This window comes from Notechis scutatus, chromosome 1 (assembly GCF_049901735.1).
Source record: "Notechis scutatus isolate UNSWTSFEM ecotype Mainland chromosome 1, rNotScu1.2, whole genome shotgun sequence".
In the NCBI taxonomy this organism is placed as follows: domain Eukaryota; kingdom Metazoa; phylum Chordata; class Lepidosauria; order Squamata; family Elapidae; genus Notechis; species Notechis scutatus.
The window spans coordinates 256,508,638-256,532,416 of NC_142009.1; the positions used below are offsets into that span (position 1 = coordinate 256,508,638).

At 35.5% G+C, this 23,779-nt stretch overlaps 1 protein-coding gene across 2 annotated transcripts in view; it reads right to left on the bottom strand.

Annotated features, from left to right (window-relative positions):
• The window catches only part of NELL1 (neural EGFL like 1), a 594,259-nt gene that overhangs the window by 396,589 nt on the left and 173,891 nt on the right, over positions 1–23,779 (bottom strand). For both annotated transcript variants that reach the window (XM_026664647.2, XM_087951106.1), the window contains exon 5: positions 4,500–4,596. In XM_026664647.2, the coding sequence (XP_026520432.1) occupies positions 4,500–4,596 (97 nt within the window). The remainder of the gene's footprint in view (positions 1–4,499; positions 4,597–23,779) is intronic.

Sequence of the window (23,779 nt, forward strand, 5' to 3'; positions counted from 1 at the left end):
ACTTTTCAATGAGAATCACTGTTTGGAAAGGAGCTGTGAAGATTTCCTTTAAACTGTTAGATCTTTTTTCTTCTTTCCAACCAAAAAAATATCTTCCAAACTACAAGAATTCAATATAATCCAGTAAGGACCTAATTATCATAAGGGGAAAAATACCTGAATATTGCACTGGATAACAAAAAGAATAAGAACAGATCACATTCCTGAATATTTTGCATCATTTTTATCTTAAAAAGAGGAACCAAAGATATATACTGCCTCCCTCTTAAAAAAATAAATAAGATTAGATAATTTTCATAATAAAGTAGAACTTCAAAGGCATTTTCCTTCCAAGATTCAAAAGAAAAGTATTTGTTTAAACACACTCTTTTTGTGAAAACGTTTACAAAAAAAGTTTTGTACACTAAAACAACTTATTTTGATAAGGAAATGGAGGTTCTTTTGCTGGGTGTGTAAATGTAAGAATAAGGACTGCATATTGCTTATACACTATCAAAAGGATACATATTAGCACTGGTTAATAAGAACAAAATGTAACACTTGTAAAATTATAACAAGCAAGCTTAAAATACAACCAATTAAGTTTTTTGCCCTGCAGAGTTAGTAAAATACTCAGACAATCATAGAAAAACACTTGTCTGCTCTCATTATGATCTATAAAAACTGGCAGTTTGTTATCCTATTAGCAGCTATTCTGCGGTTTCAAAGTGTTGATGTATAAAAATATTAACATATACTTGGATAATATCCATCAGTTCTTCAATGTCAGCTGTTTCTATCAAATAAGAATTACAGATGTCTAAATCATATTACTACTATTACTAATAGTGTATGTCTGCAGTTTTGTGTGTGTGCCCACTGTATGTCCATAAACATATGTTTCCCATCTGCAAAATTATAGGAAGCAGCTGAAGTTTTTTTTAAAAAAAACAACAACAACAGCTTCACAGCTGTAAAATAAAATAATGCCATCAATTTCACTTCAGGATGACAGTTCAACCATTAGGCAAAGAAATAAAGACTAGGCATTGAAGCATTTTTCCATCAAAATTTAAATGGGGAAAATGCATTAAAATTATCTGTATCATATTAAAACCTCTTAGAGTGTTCATACCGAGTGGACAAATTGAGCAATCTTTTGTTTGTGTAACACCACCTCTGTGGCTATTTCATCTCTGCATCTAATGGTTCCTTCAACCATTGTAACTACTGAAGTTTCGGAAGCCCAGTGTGACAGTTTCAAGAAAATGCAGGTAATTGCACACTCTATGCATTGTCTTCCAAAAGCTATTAAAAGTATTCATCTGGGAAAGAACCAGAAACAGCCAACTAGTTTTACAATATCCTTCGTTTATAATCAAAGGTGGAGGACAGGATGCAATGCCTCCGCAGTTAAAGAAGCTGAGTTTGCCAGCTGAAATGCTGACAGCCTGGGTTCAAGATCCGAGTGTCATGTGACAGGGCAAACTTCAATTGTTTGCCTCTGCTCCTGCCAATCTAAGGGTCTGAAAGCATGCAAATGTGAGTGGACAAAAAGGCACCATCTTGGTGGGAAGGTAACACCATTCCATGCACCTTGGCATATAGTAGTCATGCTGGCCATATGACCAGGGGTGGGCTGCTGGGGGTTCACAGGGGTTTGGGAGAGCCACTAGGTAAGATTCTGTGCAGTTCAGAGAACCCCCAAATCCCACTACTGGCTGGCCCGTTTTGAATACTGGTAAGTGCAGGGCACACATGGAGGCTTGGGGAGGGTGAAAAACAGGCCTCCCGGGCCCATTTCCGGCTTCCAGGGAGCCTCTGGAGCCCAGGGGGGCTGTTTTCGCCCTCCCGGAGGCTCAAGGAAAGCCTCTGAGGCCCAGGCAGGGCAAAAACCCCCCCCCCCATGGTGCAGGAGGCCAACTAAGCCATGACCACCATGGCTATGCTCACCCAGCAACTGGGCTGATAACTCTTTGCTAAAAATTTTGAAGCCCACCTCTGCATATAACTATGGAAGTATCTTCAGACAATGCTGGCTCCTTTGGCTAAGAAACGGAGATGAACACTGCCCCCTAGAGTCAGACATGGCTTGGACAGGGGAAACCTTTTTATCTTTACCTTTATGTGGGAAGGAGGGTTTAAAAATAAAGATGGACACTGCAATCATACAAAGCACCAGCCTTTTTTTAAAAAAAAAAAGTGTGTTGCTTCAAGGTGTGGCATCTTGATTATTTTTCATTCTGCATTCTCCAAGTAAGAAGAGCAAGATAGGCCAGAATCGTTTCATTCCTGTACCTTAAAAAAAAAACAAAAAAAACCCTGCAAGCCAAAATGCTCAGTGAATTTTGCTTTCAAATGCATTCTGTTTTTATTCCAGCAAGGTTATCTCTGCCATAAAATGCTGCTAATCAATATGACTGTTTCATCATTGTGTTATGTTTAAAGGGAAGGAGGCATGGTATAGCGATGTCCTACATGCTGTCACTGTTCTTTTGCTTCCAAGCAATAACAGGCACAACAAAGTTTGAAGAAAATGTTCTTCCAGAGTAAATATGATATATGGATCAGCATTGGATGTTTACAATAAAGAAGTAACCAACAGTTCAAAATATGCCAGACTTTTAATTTAAAAAAAATTATTTCATAAACTAAAATAGTATCTAACAACAGAGCATAAAGCATAATGATTTTACATTTCTTTTACAATGACTCAGTTAAATAATTTTATGGATGACACAGGGAGGAAATAGGGGGGAAAGTCTCATTTTTGCATACAAATAGCGGATATCAGCTATTAATTAATTAATATAAATACAAGGACACTTGCAAGTAGTAAAGCCTCTGTGCTGGCAGTAGGAATATTTGATCATGGCCTTCGTATCAGCACCAATGACATGAAGGCTCCTTGACTTTTTATAATTTAGTAGTGGATTTCAAATTTGCTTTTGCCAGCTTTGGAAAAAAATAGACAGAGCAGAGCTTCTTCCTCTCAGGACTGTCACCACAGACACTTGCTCTGATGATAGATTAGTAAAATCATTTTTTGTATGAGTGCCTAATCCATTGGAAATATTTGAGCTGGCTGAAGTATATAGGTGCCACCTTGAGTTGTAGAAATGCACTTCTAATATTAATTCTACTCTCCCAGCCTAGTGTTTTCCACTGCTTAATTGTTCTAATTATGAGGAAATTTCTCCTTTCCATCCATTGCTTCTTGTCCTGCTTTCAGGTGCTTTGGAAAATAGGTTGACCCTCCTTCTTCTTTGTGGCAGCCCCTTAGATATTGGAACGTATCACCCTTAAGTCCTTCTTTTCATTAAACTAGGCATACCCAATTCTAATTTGCTATATTCAGTCACAATTCTAGTGCCACATTCAGTGGAAATATTTGAGCTGGCTGAAGTATATCAGTACCAACTTGATTTGTAGAAATGCATTTCTAATATTAATTCCACTGTCCCCAACCAAACGCTTTCCAGATACAGTACATTGGGATTGTTGGTTGGGAGTTCTAGGACTGCAGATCCAATACACCTGAAGTCAGTTTGGGAAAATTCCCCTTATTCCCTTGATGCAATTATGGACATATTTTGGACATGTGCAAATTAAACCGAAAGATTCCAGCAGCATCGGTAAAATGCAACTAGCATTCCCTGTAGATCTCATAGAAACCAAACAATGAATGAAAGAAACTAGAGAGGAAGCACAAGAATACAGTGTTTCCTATAAAGGTTCCTTTGATGATTTTATGGGCAGACTTCTTGCTTTTTCTGGGCAGCAATGTCTTCAGCAAACCACAGCAATCACAAAAATGATACACATGCATAGACATGCCACAAACGCCACCTTTATGTACCTACCATGTCAGATGTCAGTACATACCTTGAGGTGTTTGTGTGATAATATATCCAGGCACATTTTGTCATTTGCCTTATTGCCCGCTATGGATCTCTATGCTTGTGGATGTTTTCCTTTTTTTTTTTTAGTCTAAATTACAGTCTTGGAATTCCTAGCAATCTCTTTTTCAAGAACTAACCACATCTAACTCTACTTTGGGATCCTCTAAGGTCATCTAGGATCTGCCACGTAACTTGGGTTCATTGTCTTTACTATCCTAGATAACTAGCCGTAATTTATTTTTTTGTATGATCTTTCACAACTTGGTGCTTCTAGATTTATGTGAGAGGTATGATTCCCATCATCTCCAAATAATATATCATTATGGAATTTGGATGGCTAAGAATTACACTGTTTGCAGCCCAGTGTATCTGAAGAGTGCCAGGTTGGAGAATGTTAATATAGGATATCCACTGCATGTTGCTGTCCAAAAGAAATGCTGCATACAATCAGTGCAAATGACTGAAGTTCTATAAGCACTCTATCTTTTGTAACACAAATACACATTCAAAAAGAAAAATAATTATTATTTTGAAATAGCAATAAGTATTTCAAGTTTTACTTTACTTTACTTTTTACTTTATTGCTTTTTCATCTGTGGCTATGTTTTGCATCCTTACCTTAAAAAAACCATGTTTTCTGTTGCGTTGTCCTAGCCACAAATTGCTTCCTGGGGTCAGATTTGTTTCTGGGCGATCTATCACTCGTTCATAAATCCTGTAAAGCAAATGATATTGTTAGAAAAAAGTAATAAAATACAACCCAAGGGCAAATCAAACTACTATATATTCTATTTCTAAGTCCGCAACTGAATAATTAAAGGCAAAAGAATATCAATTTTCCATATTCAGATTAAATACAGATGTTTGGGGTAGGGCCATAGATCACATAGCAGATTTTAATTCAACAGTACATAGTAATATTGTACTTAAAATAAAATTAGGTAGCTCATAAGAGCAAAAATCATTTTTTTCTTTTGAATAATTAGTATAATCCCCAATCCCAAAAAAGGTTCCCCATTTTTATATTAAAGTACAATTCCTGAAATTGATGGCTGAAGAAGCAATGGTCAAAGGTAAAAAAGAAAGAGCTTCTTAAAGGTTTAAAATAAAATGGTTAATTTTCCATCTGTTGAGTATAGATTTGTAAATTGGCATCTTTTAATTTGGAAAAAGAAAGGTATAGCTTTATAAATCATGGTTTGCCTTGACATCTTAATCCCAATTATTGGGTGCAAAGGATCAAACAAAAGAACAGTCTGGGAATTTCATTTATTCATTTCCTCATTTATAACTTCTGCAAAAATATGGTATAAAACATCTTGTTCTGAAATGTAGCTTTTTCGGGGAACCAAAATAACTATTTTTCAGGAACATTTAGCAAAAAGTACTGTTTAGTTAAATAAAATGCACAGAATCATTTTCTGAACTGTTTTGGACTAATTAACACAGTACTAATATTTATATAGATGTTTAAAACCTTTTAATTAAGAAGGAGGAAACCAACAGAATATTATCATTTAAAGCCTATGGCTTAGAAACACTAAATGAACTCACAAGTGTTTTCACATAATTATGATCATAACTGCTTATCTGTATTGTAATTACAATCAACCCTGATACCTTAGAATACTGGGGCAAAAAAGCTATATTCAAAGTTATAATCATTAATGGTGCACTGAAGAGGTGCCCCTCATTTGCTTGATAATAAGGACATTCTTCCTCTTGAACTAATTTACCTCATAGAGTAGTAAAACAAGTTGCCTGCCATCCACCAAGTCTATATTTTTAAAATCATCAAAAGTATTTATTATCTCTATTAATATTTAAAATGCATCATTTCTTCAACAAACGAGAGCATAATTAAACTTCTCATATACAAAAGTGCTTTAAGAGTCTACATAAAGACTTCAACATACTTATCAAACACTAAGACAAAAGGAAGAACTGGCAGACCTATTGAAAATTCAGGTCACGAATAAGATTAAGTACTTGGGGATATATTTGACAGCAAGATGCAGTACATTAAAAGAGAATAATTATATCAAACTTAAACAGCAGATAGCGCTAGATCTGGCGAAATGGGAAAATTTACAACTGTCACTAATAGGAAGAATTTCAACAATCAAGATGAATATATTACCCAGAATTTTATATTTGTTTCAAACAATTCCAATTAGGCTTGGAAAAGATTACTTTGAAGATTTAAATAAAATTGTTTTGAAATATATATGGCAAGGTAAGAAAGCGAGAGTAAAGTTAAAACTTTTGCAAGATGCTAGAATTAGAGGAGGATTTGGTTTGCCTAATTGGGAGTTGTACTACCAAGCTACAAATCTGATGTGGGTTAAGGAATGGATAACACTAAGAAATACTAGATTGTTGACATTAGAAGGACATGATTTGTTGTTGGGGTGGCATGCTTTTTTATGGTATAAAGGAACTAAAACACAGGGGTATTTCAGAAGACATTATATACGGGAGTCTCTGTGGTTAAACTGGGAGAAGATTAAAAGACAATGTTATTTGAAAATTCCAGTCTGGTTATCGACTATTGAAGCATTCTCGTATCCTATAATATACAAAAAGGAACAAACAGTTAGATATGGTGAAATATTGAATGAAAAGGGTGAACTCAAATCTATACAAAAGCTAGAGGAACAAGGTATAAAGATGAATTGGTTTTCATATGCGCAAATATATTCAAGGTATGATAAAGATTCTAAAATGGAAGGTTTCTATGATAAATTGACTGATTTAGATAAGATTTTGACAGGTACTGATGAAAAGGTGATTAAAAAGCTGTATGGATATTTATTAGAAATTAAATTAGAAGAAGAACAAGTTAAAGAAACTATGATTGCTTGGGGGAAGAATTTTGGATATGGGATCGATTTAGAAAAATGGCAAAAACTGTGGTCTCAAAATTATAAAATGACAATGTCAACAGCATATAAAGAAAATTTGTATAAGATGTTTTACAGGTGGCATTTCCCCCCGTCAAGAATAGCAAGAATGTTCAAGAATAAATCCGAAAAATGTTGGAAATGTCATCAGACACCTGGCTCATATTACCATATGTGGTGGACTTGTGCGGATGCTAAAAAATACTGCACTAAAATCCACATGTGGTTGGAAAAAATGACAAAAAAACATATAGACTTGAAACCAGAGATATTTTTATTGGGAATTTTACCTGAAATATATAGTAAAGACTTGAAATACCTGATTGTAAATGTATTAACAGCGGCTAAGATTGTATTTGCTAAAAACTGGAAAAATGAGAAAATACCATCACAGGAGGAAATCGTTAAGAAAATATTGGAATGTGCTGAAATGAGTAGATTGACATTTGAAATTAGAGAACAAGAGGATAAACAATTTTATAAAATTTGGGATCTTTTCTATCAATGGTTAGACAATAAAATACAGTAATGAAATATGTAGACTTTTAGAAAATAATAAATATATAAAGATTTCTTTCTTTCTTATTATATCTACAAAATGATTTAGGATAGATTTGGGCTGATAATATGAACTGTTATAAAATAAACTAAGTAAATTATGATTATCTTGTAAAACATGAATGAATAAAAGTATAGTCAAATGATTGATTAATAATGATACTAAGGTATTTAATTTTTGATTGACAATATGAGATCATATGCAATATAATTGTAATTGAAGACTACAAAATGGAAGCACAAAACAATTTGTAAACACTGTATGTACACTGTATGTACACCTATGGAAGGTGATGTTTTTATGTTTTGTTTGTTTATGTTTCTTTTTAAAAACCAATAAAATTTTAAAAAAAACCATACTTATCAAACAGTGTATCAGCCTTACAATTTTCTTGTTGGCTTCTTACTGCAAATGTTTTGCATTATTTATTTATGACTTTAGTATTTTCTCTAGAGTGTGTCTAGTCTTCCCAAAGTAATGATCAATATTCCATGAAAACCTCCACCTTCTCTTAAAAACTATCACGTTTTCCTCAAGGGTTTAAACAAAAGAATGCACTGCTGTCTGCATTGCAACTTACAAAGAGTATTGCATTTTATTTTTCTGACCAAATACAACTCTACAAGTACTCCATTAGATCTGTCTTCACTGACATAAGAAATATGAATTTTCCAATATAGGAACACACAAATCAACATGTATTATGTTATAGTTCAATACTATGATGTAAGGGAGATAAATGAGACAGAATGTTACTTGCAAGTAACATTAGGAGAATTTAACAAACGGTTTATGAAAAACAGGCATAACTTCTTTATCTGACAGTCTTTCAGAAAATCCCATTCATAAATGTAGCTTGGCAAGCAATTCAAGATTCCACCCTTTTTTCACATATCACTCTAATTGTCTTTCTGAAATATCTACCTACTTTCTCCTTCAGACAGTCATTTGTATTAATTATGAAGGACTTTTTGGGGGGGGTAGGGGGTTCCCATATAAGGGATGTTTAAGACATCAAAGAACACATGAGATTTCATAATTCCTATAAAGTATTTTGATAACTGTATTAGGTTGTATTAGACTAACATATTGGGGTTACTAATAAAAAATATCCATTAAAGCAACTAATCCTATCTGTCTCATTCTCTCCAGATTTTTTGAATGACTACTGCAATCACTTTAATTTCATACTCCAATTAATTCATTGAACCTTTCAGAAGCCAGCTGTGATTTAGTGGTTTTGGGTACAAAGTATCTAAATTCCAATCCTTAACATGTCTTGTTCAGCTTAGACAGTAAACAAGAAACAAAGAAACAAAATTTAAAAATATCCTGAAAAGGAAGACTCGGAAGGCCTTTTGGGAAATAAATGACTTGCTCCATCACAAGACTTCTTCAATATTTATGAATGGAATGGAACAGAACAGAGCGGAGCAGAGCAGAGCAGAGCATAACAGAACAGAACAGAACAGAACAGAGCATAACACAACAGAATAATTCTTTATTGGCTAAGTGTGATTGGACACATAAGGAATTTGTATTCAATGTATAAGTCTCAGTGTACGTACAAATAATATTGTGATATAAGTAAGGAGAAAGATGAAAAGTTTACATTTTACATAGTATTACATGGAAATCATAATGAAAATAATGATGAATTTATGTTTAAAAGCAAATGAATTAGGAATGGGCAAGCCACGAGCTACATCCTGAGAGTCTATTGTTGAAATTCAGTGACAAAATTGGTGACTTACCAGTAGTACAGATTTTAGTATCAGTCTTGTTACATTGTTCAAATGAGGGTAAAAATAGGAAAGGAAAGTTTGGAAAGGCAATATAAAAGATCAAATGTGATGTAATAGTTGAAGTATTGAATTATGAATAGGAAGACTCAGGACCCAGTTCATCATCAGGAATGAAAGCTCACTCTGTGACTTTGGTCAAATCATTTATGCTAACCCCAGACTACTTCAAAGATTTGTCGTTGTTGTGGGAAATCACAGGAGGAGAAAGCACTATGTACATTGCCTTTGGTCCCTCAATGAAAGACGTGTAATACGTTTAAGAAATAAATGAACTGTTCTTATTTTCACCCTTTAATCTCTTCTCCCAAATAGCCCAACAATATGACAGAAAATATTAAGCTCTTTGCAACTGAATGTTGAAGGTGTAATTTAGTTTGGGGAATTTGGGGTCTGAAAAATGGAAATGGGAAACGTTTGCCTCCCACAGGCACCTTGCTCACATTTTCACACTTAAAACCTTACAAACCAGCAAAAATGTTTATGTGGGGGTGGGGGAGAACCCATCCTTAGGCCTTTTTCGACATCATCACTCTTTCAGCCCTATCTTCAGATGGCGAAGAGAATGAGTTGTCCCTCTGCCTCTTGAAGACTGACCCACTCCTGATGTACTCATTCTTTGCTTCACAAAAGCTTCCATGCCAGTCATGATTTGAATCTGATTTGAAGTAAGCTATATTATTTATAACTGATGTTATCAACATTCTTATAAAAATATTAGTCAGTTATCATTTTCCTCTATTCGGTACCAACAAAGAGTCTTTAATTCTGTCCCTGGTCACTTTTAATCAGACTTGAAAGAAGAAACCAATTCATACAGAGTTGTTCTTCAAGAAGTAGAAATGCAGATTGTGAATCAAAAGAGAAAATGGATAGAAAGAAAAGTATGTTTTAAAAAATATAACAAAAATTAAAAATGACACCTTTAAATATATTAGTGTTTAATAATGAATGCAGCAAAAGAAGTTTCATTATAGATGATGAGCTATTATCAAACTGGTGTCCTCTGCGGACCAAGCTTCCATGAAAGAAAGAAGCAAGTGGGCCCAATTCTATCTTTCTCCCCATGCAGATCTCTTGGGAACGCTCACCTTAGCAGAGAATTTGAGGATCTTTTGGACAACATTTCAGAACACAATGCAGAGTGTCAAGGGAAAATTATCCAAACTCATTCCCTTTGGGTAAAATAGGATAATCTCACATTTGTAATCAAACAGGGCAACATACAACTCTGAAGCCTGCCGGAAAAGGATTTGTCTTCATTGCAATCTGTTGCTTGCTGAAGCAATCTGCAGGAAGGTACAGAATTCCACTTAGAAAGAAAGAAAATTGGCAATCTAGATTGCTTCTGGATGCAGCCAGGGTGCTTTTAAAAACTAGAGAACCTTAATTTATCCTAGTATCTCTCTGAACTTTTCCTTTAGCACACATATCTGGGCTGACAACTTCTAGATCTAATTTTAGCAACATCATCTATCCATTCAGCTTCCGAGACTTCTGTGCCTCCCAATGGAAGATCAAGCCAGCTATGGCCATAAGAAATAAAACTGTGACAACTGCAGAATTGGCCATTATGAAATGTTCTCTCCAATATAACTTACCTGTCTCTTTTTGCTGGCTCAAGATATTTTGGTACCTCAAGATCTTCAGTACTGTTCTTCATCCAATTAGAACTTGTACAAATGGGCTCAGATTCCTATCCAATCTGTCTCTATCGCTCAGAATGTCAGCATGAAACATTTCCCTTTTGTTTTGCCTTATGAAATGATATAGTCCACCATTTCTGTATGCGCTTCCCACTTCTAGGTGTAAACACAATTTTTCAGGCCTTTGGTGTGGCAAAGCAGTCCATTTTGATCATAGCGTGTTGCTCTGTAATCAATTATAACTTGATTTTGTTTTCATAAACAGTGATGTTCATTAATCACTATTAATTGATTATCACATAGATTATTTTATCTATGAAAATCATGTAGTACATTTCAACAGATATATATTTTAATCTTGATGCCGCCTGCATGTATTCACCTAGGAAGGACTGGGTTTTTTACAGTTTAATTGCTATTTAACTATATTCCAAAGAGAAGTTTGTTGCCTCATGTTTGTTTTCTTTTAAACATTATTTACAGATAATATTGGTCTTTTTATTTTTCTTGAATTATTCTTCTAAGTTCCTGAAGAATAAACTAGTTGGTTAATAGTAGTTTTCTATATATGCCCTCCTCTTTAGCTAACAAACCACCCCCGCTTTCGAAAGAAGTACTTTAGTCTTCACTTATGACCACAATTAAGCCCAAAATTTATGTTGTTAAGTAAGACATTTGTTAAGTGAGCTCTGCCCCATTTTATAAACTTTCTTGCCACAGTTTTTAAATGAAATCACTGCAGTTGATAAGTTAGTAACCTGGTTGTTCAGTGAATCTGGCTTCTCCCATTGACTTTGCTTGCTAGAAGGTTACAAAAGGGGATCACATGACTTTGGGACACAGCAATGGTCGTAAGTGTGAACCAGTTGCCAAGCATCTGAATTTTGGATCACACAATCATGGGGATGGTGCAAAGGTCGTAACTGTACAAAACGGTCATAAATCACTTTTTTCAGTACCGTTGTAACTTTGAACAGTCACCAAGTAAACTGTTATAAGTATTTTCTTACTAAATTTCATATAAGCCACAGTACCTACAGTATCAACTCTTAAATTAAAAAAAAAATTATGTACTCGGAGAAAGAAAGATGCTAATATCACTATATTTTCAAAGAGGCTTTAAAAAGATTTCATAAGAGAGGCTTGCAATGGAGATTTTGTAAGTGGTTACCAAACTTACAGTTCTTCAGTTCAGGAAGCTGTGGGCAGAGTTCATAAGCAGACCAACATGAACGTACTCTTACACTGCAAAGAGCTCTTAAAAACAAACCAATTCCAGAGATAGTTCAAAGCAAGAGATTTAATCCTTTTCTACAGATTAAACAACAGCCAGGGTTTCTAATCTTTGTACATATGTTAGCTACTAAGTCACTGCAATAACAGCAGCTGCTGTTGAGAGGGGGGAGAGAAAAATTTTGTAATATTGTGTTTTTATAATAATAATCCTCTCACAAAACCGTACTCCATGATTCTGACAGTGGGCTGTAATGCAAAAAAATTTAATATGATTAAAAAATATTAGTTTTGGAGGTGCCAGAAGCTGCCGTTGCTAGAATGTTTAAATTCTAATGCTAGGCATTTTTCCCCTAATGATTTAGGGGAAGCTTGAGCTTGTGAGGGAAAAGCATAAAAATCCTAGGGGAATCTGTACTTTTGAAATTACTCCAATAATTCACCAACCTCGAAATAAAAGACCTACCCTTACTGCTGAATGATGGCTGAAGTCTGAGTGTACTCAACAGCTATCCTAAACTGGAAGGGGCTACCTGAAAATTTACAAGGATCAATATTGTAGCCTTTAAGATTTTGAAAACACATTTTTAGTAAAGCTATTTAACTATGACTCTGTCTATGCATGTTTGTTTCAGTGTGTGTGTTTTTGTATACATAGAGACAGACCGAGACAGAGTGTGTATATATATACACACACACACATACACACACAGAGAGAGGGGGGGGGATTATACACATACATATATACTAGTTCAATGTTTTATAATATCCCTGCTTAAGTGATAGACAGCAAATGTCTAACAACAAAAATCAGACTCAATTTAAGTCAGACTCTGTAAGTCACAGAACAGTGTATTTGATTTGGACTTAACAACTTATTTCAAACTAGCCATTATGATTTACTTCTTAGCATAGGAATGACCCGACTCTTGATGGAGAAGGGCACATTTTTGTGAGGAATAAGAGCAAAAGTTGGCTGGAAAACATGGGTACCACTAAAATTTCCTAGTTTCTCCAGGATTAATATATGTAACAGGAGCACCATCGTGCCTACCATCCCTGTCCTATTGTCCCCATTTATTCATACCTATTCCTGTATTCTTACTCATGTTTATATTTATACCGATTATCTTGTAAGTGATTGACCAATCAAATAAATAAAAAATAAATAAATACCAAATAAATGAAGGAGGTCAATTGTTGTTCATGTCCTCTACAAGGACAAAATGGATTATTCAAGAAATTATAGTTAGCTCTCTCAGTGTATGTTTTTTTTCAATTCCTAGTGGAATTTGTTAATCAGCTGGGAACAAAAAAAAAAAATCCAGAAGACTCTAGGAATACAAATAATTTGCCAGCTCCTGCCTACATGACCTTTTTGCTTTGAAAAAACAGTCTAATTACCCTTTTCAAAGTAATATTCAATTTGACCCATATATTCCCTTAAGAGAAGCATCTGAGAAAGCAAGCAATCCTTACAAATGATTGGAAGAGCCATGGTGTATTGTTTGCTTTATTATTCTGTAGACATCTAATGCTGTCAAAGAAATGTGTCCTACTAAGACTTGATGCTCAGGAAACAGTACTTAACAAATCCTACAGTCACATAAAAAATGGAAAGAGAAGTCTATAGTGTGATGAATTAACATTCAGACTGTATTGCTTTTGTAATTCAAACAGATCTCAACATGAGAAATTGTTAACAGCGCTATATCATGCACAGTAGCTTCCTTTTTAAGGCTTAACTCAGATTGTGATATCCTCACTTTTGTGTATATGCTTCCCTCTAAAGCTAAACTCCTTGTAATTGCATGAACGGAAATCACTTGCCACCGCCCTTTTCCAGAATATTTTCTTTTTCCTATTTCCAAGAGTAGATTCCAGTTCTGGAGTTTCCTGATGATCTCCCTGTCAACTGCTAATGTTTTTATAATGGCAGCAAAGGTTGCTTAAGTGCTTCCACTTTCTGTGATTTCTGTTTTTCAGGTAAAGCATCAAATAGGTTTGTGGAAAAGTAAACTCACTACTTGGAGTGAGCAGACATCTCTTTCTCTCCTGGGATCTTGAGTTTTGGTGTTACCTGAGAAGAAGAGTTAAAACAACCCCACCTACTCCTTAACTGATCATTCATCAAACCTAAATCTTTTTCTTCCTAGATTAGCCAGGCAAGCTCCCAATTCCTTTATTCCGTCTGAGAATTGTAAGGGTATCCTTGCTGGTATGCATATTGTGTTACTTCACACTGATACTAAATAACTTTTGTGGTCTATTGCTTCCTATGCTGGTAAACTACTATTAAGTGCTTTTCAAGTTAGGCATGGTGCTAAACTTGTTACTCATTTACAAGTTACAGCAATTTTGTCTAACATAACAAAAAAAGATTCTATACTCTCATCCTCTGTGAGTTTTAGAATGCATATTTCATAGGATCCATCCCTTGCCATTCCAGAAACTGGATTTGGAGAGACTGTTGTTTCTCCACTATATGACTGTTTTCATGTAAGAAGCACTATACAGGTCATCTCAACTTACAACCAATCACTTAGCAACTGTTCAAAGCTATGGCAGATGTACTTTGGGGCTACTTACTTACTTACAACCTGGATTTGAAGTTTCCAGAGTTCCCTTCCCACCTCAGTCACATGATTGAACTTCAGGTACTCAGCAGAGCCACATTTATGGTCATGTACAGAATCACATTGGTCATATAACAGTTTTTTTCTGAAAACCAGCACTTTGTAGGAGATGACCAGGCTGAGCCTGAGGGAGGGGTCAAACACTTCATAAGTCACAAGCCACTTCTTTGCAAGAGATCTAAGTCCAGCCCACCTTGAATCTTATCTCTTATCTCTTGCACATTTTCCTTAATGGTCAGCTGGCCAGATTCTTGTAGAGAGCTTAAGCTTGCAATAAATCTTTATACTCATTTAAATGGCCTGAATCTCCTGATTTCCTGGGTGCTTGAATTACTTCTGGTTTTCAGCAAAACCACACCTATTGGAAAACATTAGTTTGCTTAATGACCCCATCAGTTACTAAATAACTGTCACAAAAATGTTCTTGGTGTACATATGATCAACCCATTTGGCAACCATCACAACTTACAGTACAACCACAATGGGTAGGCTCCATTACAGTTGTAAGTCAAGAATTAACTTTCTTGAAGTCCACTTTTCAGATCTCCTTTTTCATTCTTTCTGTAAATGTGGTCCCTTTGCTCAATTATTCTCTACCAACTACTGTGTATTCCTCCTCTTTTCTGAGATTCTACCTTTGCTCTTCTTCCTCTCATTTGGCTATTTTTTTTCTCTCTCCTTCCTATGTCAGCCTCTCCCTCATAATATCTATTAGGCAGGGGTGAAATTCAACCACCTCGGCTGAGGTGGTAGGGACGATTTTAATCGGTAAAAAAATTTCCCCGGTTGCTATTACTATTATACTAAGTATACCAAGCCACACCCACAGCCATGCCCACAGAGCCGGTAGGGGAAAAGTTTGAATTTCACCCCTGCTATTAGGGCTTCAGATGGGTCCCTCTCTCCTTCCCTCTCCTTCTCTCTGTCCACAGATTCCAATTCTCCCTCTTCATTTCAAGCCACCTTATGTAAGCCTTATGTATGTGGATATGAATCACAGGCCAGGATACTCGTACTTGCCTCTAATACTCTAACCCTTCATCTCCTGGTCAGTTTTACCTCAGAAGCAGAATCACCTTTTCTCTTTCTTATATAAACTGTTTATTCTCTATGTTTGGTTACTGTGATATATACCATCATTGTTACCCTTTGTTAGGGCTTTTCTTAATATCGTAGAGGACACGAACACTCAGACTGCTTTTTCACAGAACATTACTTTATTGTACATGAATGAGCTCCTATCTTGTTTTTCTATCTATTTGCCATTTAACTATTCCTATTCCTATTTAATGTACAAATTTCTATCTGTATATTCTATTTCTATGATCTTAGTCTTATCTGAGTCATACTGTGTTTTTTCTTATCCTAAGTCTTTCTCAGCTTTTACTTTTCTAAATCTTTCCCTTTCCTTCAGATTTTCTGTTCTTGTTGCCTCAGTCTATTTTGCATGTGAAAATCCTTTTCACTCCTTTCTAAACCTGTAAATGGACTTTTCTCTCCCCTATCCCCATTTCCAGGACTCACATGCCTCTGTTTCTGGAGCAGGTTTGTGGAGTTCTGAACTTGGCCTGCTGCAGCAGACTTGGTTGCGGGTTTCCAGCTTGGCATGAGGTTTCAAGACTATTTGGGTTCTCTTCTCACCCATTTCTCAGCTCTGCCACTCAGCTCCAAATCTGACATTTTTCTCTTGCTGTCTGAACACCACTGCTGAGCTGTTTTGCCTTTGGCCAGGAGCCTTCTCTTGCTTTCTTCCTAATATAACTCCTTTCTTGACATCCATGCACATGCTTCTTTCAGTTTCCTTTTTATTAAACACTTTTCCAAATAAGGAGAACATGAGGTTGTTTCAACTCTTTTTCCCAAGTAATGTCAAAGCTCTGGATCCCAGAAGGGGTGGGTGGGAATGCCTGCTCACTTCATGTTACTTACATTTTGACATTCTAAGCACAGATTCAGATACAAGCACAAGAAAAATCTATAATTAGGAAGCACTGTTGATACCCCATAGCTCCCAGCTAATTTGCAAAACATGTGCTAAAACACAAGCTACCCAGTTTGTTCAGTTGGGCTGTTCGGTTGTTTATACCAGAAACATTTAAAAACAACCATCTCTGCATCTCTGCAGCCTCCAGCATGCATACCAAAACTCATTAACAATGACGTTCTACAACACGTTTAAAGAAAAACAACATGTCCCTAAAGTCTAGAAAACAAAGACTAACAGATTAAACAGGACATGGTCTCCGTATCAAACCATTCCATGCAATAATTCTTACTGATTTTACACAAAGACTGTGACATTGTATAAGGCTTGAAAGGGATCTGATAGTGAGGGTGCTAAAATGTCAAGAGAAGTACCTCTGAAACATTAGGTAAGAGAACAAAGAGAGAAGATGAATTAATCATTAAACATCCAGCAATTGTCATGCAAAAATAATTTAAAATAAATCAAGCATGTGAACATACCATACAAAAGACAGAGTCTGATAATATTTAATAATTTCTATATTTTCGTACAAAGGAGATATGGAAGCACAAAAAATAAAAATGAATCAATGTATATGGAAGGATGTTTCAATAATTAGAATTAAGAAAATGCTCTCTGTGTCAAAGATTATCTATTAGCTAAACTGATTTGCAGAATTTATCTTCAATTCCTTCATCCTTTCCTATGCACTCATCTGTAGTGTAGAGTAAGAAGCAAAAGTGCACTCGGTGTTAGATAAAGACTATTAAGGTTATCATGTTCCATGCCTTTTCAGAAATTGTAGTTGAATATAGTCTGAATATAGTCTGTAGTTGAATAAAAACCCAGGAGGGAGAGGCTGCTACCCAGAGGGCAAAGAGGCAAGAGGAGTTTATAATGTCTTGTAGGCAGGAAGATGGTTAAGAGAGTCCCTTCCTGGCAGTTCACACAATATATCTATAGTTATGGAGATAGCAGCTTTAATCTGGCAAGATTTTGTCTATAGGTAAACAACAATAAATAAATTATTCAGAAATAACTCCATGTAATTCTTGGGGCCTGATAGATATTTTAGATATATCTGATTGTCACTTTTTGAAAACACCATGTAAAATTTTAGATTTGGGGTTCAGGCTAACAATGAACTGTTATTCACAGAATCTATGCTCAGATCAGAGGTATGATTTTATATTCAGTTATATAAATTTGGGGATTCTTTGACTAAACAACCAAATATTAATATTCAAATGGAAGAAATTTACTAACTTTACATAAATTACAGAGACAATTCAATCTAAGAAGCTGGGGAAAGTTCCTGGTGTTAATATATTCTACTTGAATGATACAGAATTTTCATAGACCTGTCATACCATTATTAGAGGTTGTAATCAATCATTTAATCTGTATTTATTTTTATTTTTATGAGGTTTATATTAAAGGTAAAGCCTAAGAAAGACATTAGTGGATATGCATATTTATAGACCATCATCTTTGTTCAAACATGGATACTAAAATTTTAATTGCCAGATAAAAAGTAACACCATCGATAATCCATCCTTTTCACTCTAAATTTCTAAAAACACAGACAAGCATCTAACAATATCTACCTGATTATTAATACCTTAGATATTGCAGAGAAATAGGAATTTTGTTGGATTCTGGAAAGACTTTCAGTATGGTTCACACCAGTGGTGGGATTCAAAAATTTTAACTACCGGTTCTGTGGGTGTGGCTTGGTGGGCATGGCAAGGGAAGGCTACTGTAAAATCTCCAGTCAGAGTTGGTATTTGCCGGTTCTCTGAACTACTCTTAATTTCCGCTACCGGTTCTCCAGAACTGGTCAGAACCTGCTGAATACCACCTCTGGTTCACACTGAATGAATGGATTTTTGAATGAATTCTGAGACACCAGTTCCACCATCTTTTGGTCACTGGATTTCAATATGGTACTTTATTTATTATATACTTTCTATAGCCATTAACCACTCATCACATAATTGTAACTTTGGACAATACTCCTAGGATTAACAATATGGTTTATTATAGAGTCAAGTAGAAAAAGTCTAATCTTCTCTCTTGGGGATCCATTATCTCCATAGATTCCTGCAAAATTTTGAGATTTAAAATTGCTACAGGCCCTATAAAAAGTTTGCATTTGCATCTTTCTTGAAATATATCACAATATATTGAATTAAATATATCTAAACCCATAAATGTAATTTCAGAAACATAACACGGTTAAAACTTCAATTAAGCCTCTGGGGTAAGATTAATGTTATTAAAATTAATATGACATCGACATTAATGTATATTTTAAGAGGGATTTTAATGTTAATCTTTGTTAGATATTTTATACAGATAGGTTAATGAGAAAAATTTTATAGCAAGCTAAAGCCCTTCAGATATCCTTGGCCAAAATGAGGTTACCTTATGATGATAGCAGCTTTAATCTACCAGATTTCCAAATATATCATTGGGTTTTAATTTTAACATTTATATTCTTTTGGAAGCAGATTTTTTATGAGTATTCTTTGGGCTTACCTGGAGGAACAGTGTATAATGCTCTGAATTTCTTGCAAGTTTTAAGGCCTAAATATATTAAACTGGGAGCCTTGTTTTCAGCCTAAAAGTTGATAGGCTTGTTTTATCATTAATATGTAAATTGGTATTTTTGATCCTCAATTGTTTGAGAAATTGAAGTAGTAAAATAACTAAAATTTGAAAATAACAATGAAGATGTTTTATTGGAAAACTTGGTCAAACATTAGATATATGTATGAATCAGTTGATTTCTGATGATTGTGTTAAATATTTTAAGAAACTGCTTTTTGAATCTGACTTACCCACAATATTTGCTTGGTAATATACAATATATCACTGGCTCTAATAGCCTCTAGGATAGTGAAATTGTAGAACCTTTAAGAGAATGGGCACGTCAATAGGAATCCAATAGGAATCCAATGTTATAAGGAATTAAAAAGTAAATGTAAGGTTAATGTATATATCTGAAATATGGAATGGAAAATTGGAATATCTAGGAATTATGAAATGTAACATATAATTCTTATGATTTCAAAATGAAAATTATTCATTATTTTTCTTTTTTTGGATTCCCCAAAGACTGTTTTAACAGGGTTGGACATTAATTTTTTTTTCCTGGCATGGTAAGAAATTTGAAATCTCATTTTTGTTTCAAAATATTACACATCTCAATAAATTTTTAGAAAGAATTATTCACGTTGTGTTAAACTATATTCCTAATGTGGAATATCCTATATAGGATTTGTATCCCCATGAATAGTTTTGCCACTGTTAATCCGGCTGACATGAGAATAATTTTACATAAATGGAAAGAAAGTTATCTTCTGATTTTAAGGAATGGAATTAGGATATGAATCTATGATCCATTTTGAAAAATCTGCATGCTAAAAATGAGAAGATGAAATAATGTGTTTTTGTGTGGTTAAATATAATGATAAAGTTGAAAACTGACTTAGTTTTGTATCAATACCAAAGAATATTAGATGGATTTTTCTTTTGTGTTTGTTTCTTAATTAGCATTTTTTTTCTTTTTGTCACATTTAGTTTATTTTAATCATCATAACATATATAGTATTTTTCTTCTTTTTATAGTTACCATTTATCCTTTTTGTCCTGCTGATATTGTAAGTTTATGTTTGTCCCTAGTTAAAAGACAGAGAACCAGTTTGGTGTAGTGATTCAACAATCAGTCTAGAAACTGGGAGAGCATGACTTCTAGTTCCACCACAGGCACAAAACCAGCTGGATGCCCTTGGGCCTGTCATTTTCTTTCAGCCCTATACAGTGGTGGGATTCAAAAAATTTTTACTACTGGTTCTGTGGGCATGGCTTGGCTTAGTAGGCGTGGTTTGATGGGTGTGGCAGAGGAAGGATACTGTAAAATCTCCTTTCCCATCCCATTCCAGGGGAAGGATACTGTAAAATCTTCATTCTCTCCTCACTCCTGGGGGAAGAGACCCAGCCAATCAGCTGGGACTCGGGAGGCAGAGAATAGATGGGGGCAGGACCAGTCAGAGGTGGTATTTGCCAGTTCTCTGAATTACTCAAAATTTCCACTACCGTTTCTCCAAACGACTCAAAATTTTTGCTACCGGTTCTCCAGAACTGGTCAGAACCTGCTGAATACCACCTCTGCCTAGGAAGAAAGCAATAGCAAACCACTTTTGAAAAAAAAAATCTTTCCCAAAAAACTGCAGGGACTTGTCCAGGCATTCTCTGAGGATTAGACACAATTGAACAGAAGAAAAAATTAAAAACTTAAAAAGTATGGTTAATACTATAGAAATGTTTACAAATTAGTCATACAACTCCATAAGCTGCAGTATTTCAAAATATTCCCAAAAAAGCAAACAAACAATATATCAATACTTATTCATATAAAGCAGGAGTGTCAAACTGGCAGCCCACAGGCTGGATGCATCACATGCAGGCCACACCCACCCCAGCTCCGCAAATGGGGAAAATGTCGCGAAACATCACGTGACAGGAACATGACACCACCAGTTTGACATAATTGTGGTAGCTACTGAGATCCTATGGATGCTGCGAGATGCTAAGCAGCAAACTGCCACCTAGAAACCCTATGTGGGCCTCTTAGCTATTGGCATGATCTCATTTCCTATATTTTGGTAAAGGTGGAAAGTCCCTAACTTTCCAGATATATATGTGATCTCATTTTACTAACATCATCACTAGTCTTAAGAATTGGTTGGGAGGTTGTTGTACCAACGTGGATGGGAGCTTTCACTCATGTGGGATCTATTCTCCAATCCGGATGCTGTATCTATGTTGCCTTTGTCTTCTTGTAAAAACCTTATAAATGTAATAAATACTGCCCATGCAGTCAGACACCTTGGCACCCTACACAATGACTGGTCTTTGATCACCACATATGGCGCCCGACCAGAGACATAACCCTACGGGGACGCAGCTCCCAACATACTTGCCTTCGTCTGGAACAGACCCCAAAGGTGCGCACCACGTCCTACGGGACCGATCAGAGGTAAGTATGGGCTTCAATCTATCTCAGCATCAGCAAGAACATGTTCAGGAACTTAGATTCCTGCTACATAAATCAGGTGCAAATGTACCTGAGGATGATATAAAGAACCTGATTGAGGAGATAGGAAAGCTTTGTCCCTGGGACCCTGAGCGCAAGATGCTCAGGTTACAGGATTGGATAAAGATAGGGCATACTTTACACATTGAACCCAAGGCTCCAGTTCAAACACATCAATGATATCATTGCTGTCATGCAGTGGAAACATCTGGCTCTGATGTCTCAGTAAAACAATAATTGGGCTCTGATGTCTCAGCAAAATAATAATTGACTGTAAGCCCCCCTCCTGATTATGACCAGGTAAAAATTGTCACTCCAAAATCTTCTTCTAATTGGACTTTCAGCTCCTTTTGAGCAGGCTAATTTTTTTTTTATTCTCCAAGGCCATTGTACACCCCCAATAAGGCAAATACTAAAGGAACAATTAGAAAAAGGGGGAGATTCAAGCTAGAAACCCAGGACAGAGACACATAACTTTATTTGTTTAAAATTTTTATGTTTAATCTTTTTTAATTATTTAATGCTTAAGAAAATAGAACAATGGATGTAACTAGAATGCAGGCAACTGCTCTCTTCTGATGCACTGGGTGGCAGAATTGAAAGTAGAAAGCATGCCCCATTGAGTTCAATGGTCTACAGTTAGCTCTGCTGTTCAGAAGCATGGAACAAGACACAGATCCGTGTTTAAAATAGAGCCGCTCCATAAAGTACATTGGGGTTGATCAAAGAAAATATGGTTAACTTATGATGCTATATATGTGTTAGGAAGAACTAAGAGAAAAAGAAAATGTTTACTGTTCTTTTCATGATGTGATTTTCATTAAAACTTCTTAGATGTGTCTGTATAATAATGTACAATAGTTGCATGAAGAATAGAACTTAGCTGTGTATGTATAATAATGTAAAATAAGTATATGCAGAATTGAATAGGATTGAATTGAAGAAAAATATCCTTTACCTGTGTATAGCTCTAATTGGAACAGCTGCAGCTCAAAATAAATTAATTGTAACATGTTTGGCAGCCAGAGAATTAAATTGGCTTTTTGGATTGGGCTTAGAGTTGTGGGAGGCAGATAGGCAGTGGGTTCGGGCCCACAATCGCCTTTGTGATTGGAACCACTCTTTGAGCTCTGAGAACAAACTATAGGTTGTCCAAAAAAAAAGAAAATGTGAAAATTTAAAGGGACAAAACCTCCCCAGGTCTGGAAATGTGTGTGAGCATGTGTCTGTATGTAATCATTTCCAGCCCTGGAGGATGAGATCCTCTACAATGGAGCTTATTGGCTCCCAGAAAAGAATTTCTAAGTATGCAAGCAGTATGATTACAGTGTAAATGTGTGAGTATGTTGATGGTAAAAAAGTTGGTATAAATGTTTTGTGTGTTGACCCCCATCCTAGATTGAAAGGAGATTAAGAAATAGCGTGTGTAAGAAAATGAGAAAAGTCCGGACGAAATGTATGTCATTTACTGGAAAGAGAGGATTATTTGTGTGTGTATTTGTGTGTGCTTTACTGATAATAAAAGTTATTTGTGTGTGATTTCCCCCCCCCCCTTCTTGTCCTAGCTGGTTGTTGTAAAAGCAGAGGCGGGCGGGGGGGGAGAGTTAAGCTTTCGATCACTTTAACAATTTTTTTTCCTCTGCTTTGAGTTTTTGCCTCGACAAAGATGAGGCTAGAAAATAACTTTTTTATAGGTTACATAGCTTCATCTCCTGATTTTTTAGCAATTTTCACACAAAGGAGCCTCAGATAGATAGGCTGAGATTGGCAAATTGCCTAGAACGTTATCTGTACAGGTGGCTCGGTTCCCAGGTGGGCAGTTTGCCCAAATTTTTGAAGATGGCTCAATTCCCAATTTCAGCAAGGGGAATCAGAAATTAAAATTAGCCGTACTCTGTACATGCTCTTAATCCATATTTTGATTAAAGCAGAGAATTGACACTAAAATTTGACTCCATCAGGAGGGTTTACAGCAAGAATGTGAAGAATGCATAGCTATTATTAGCACAAGAGGTAAAATCATGAAAGGTTTACAATGGGCTTTGCAAATAA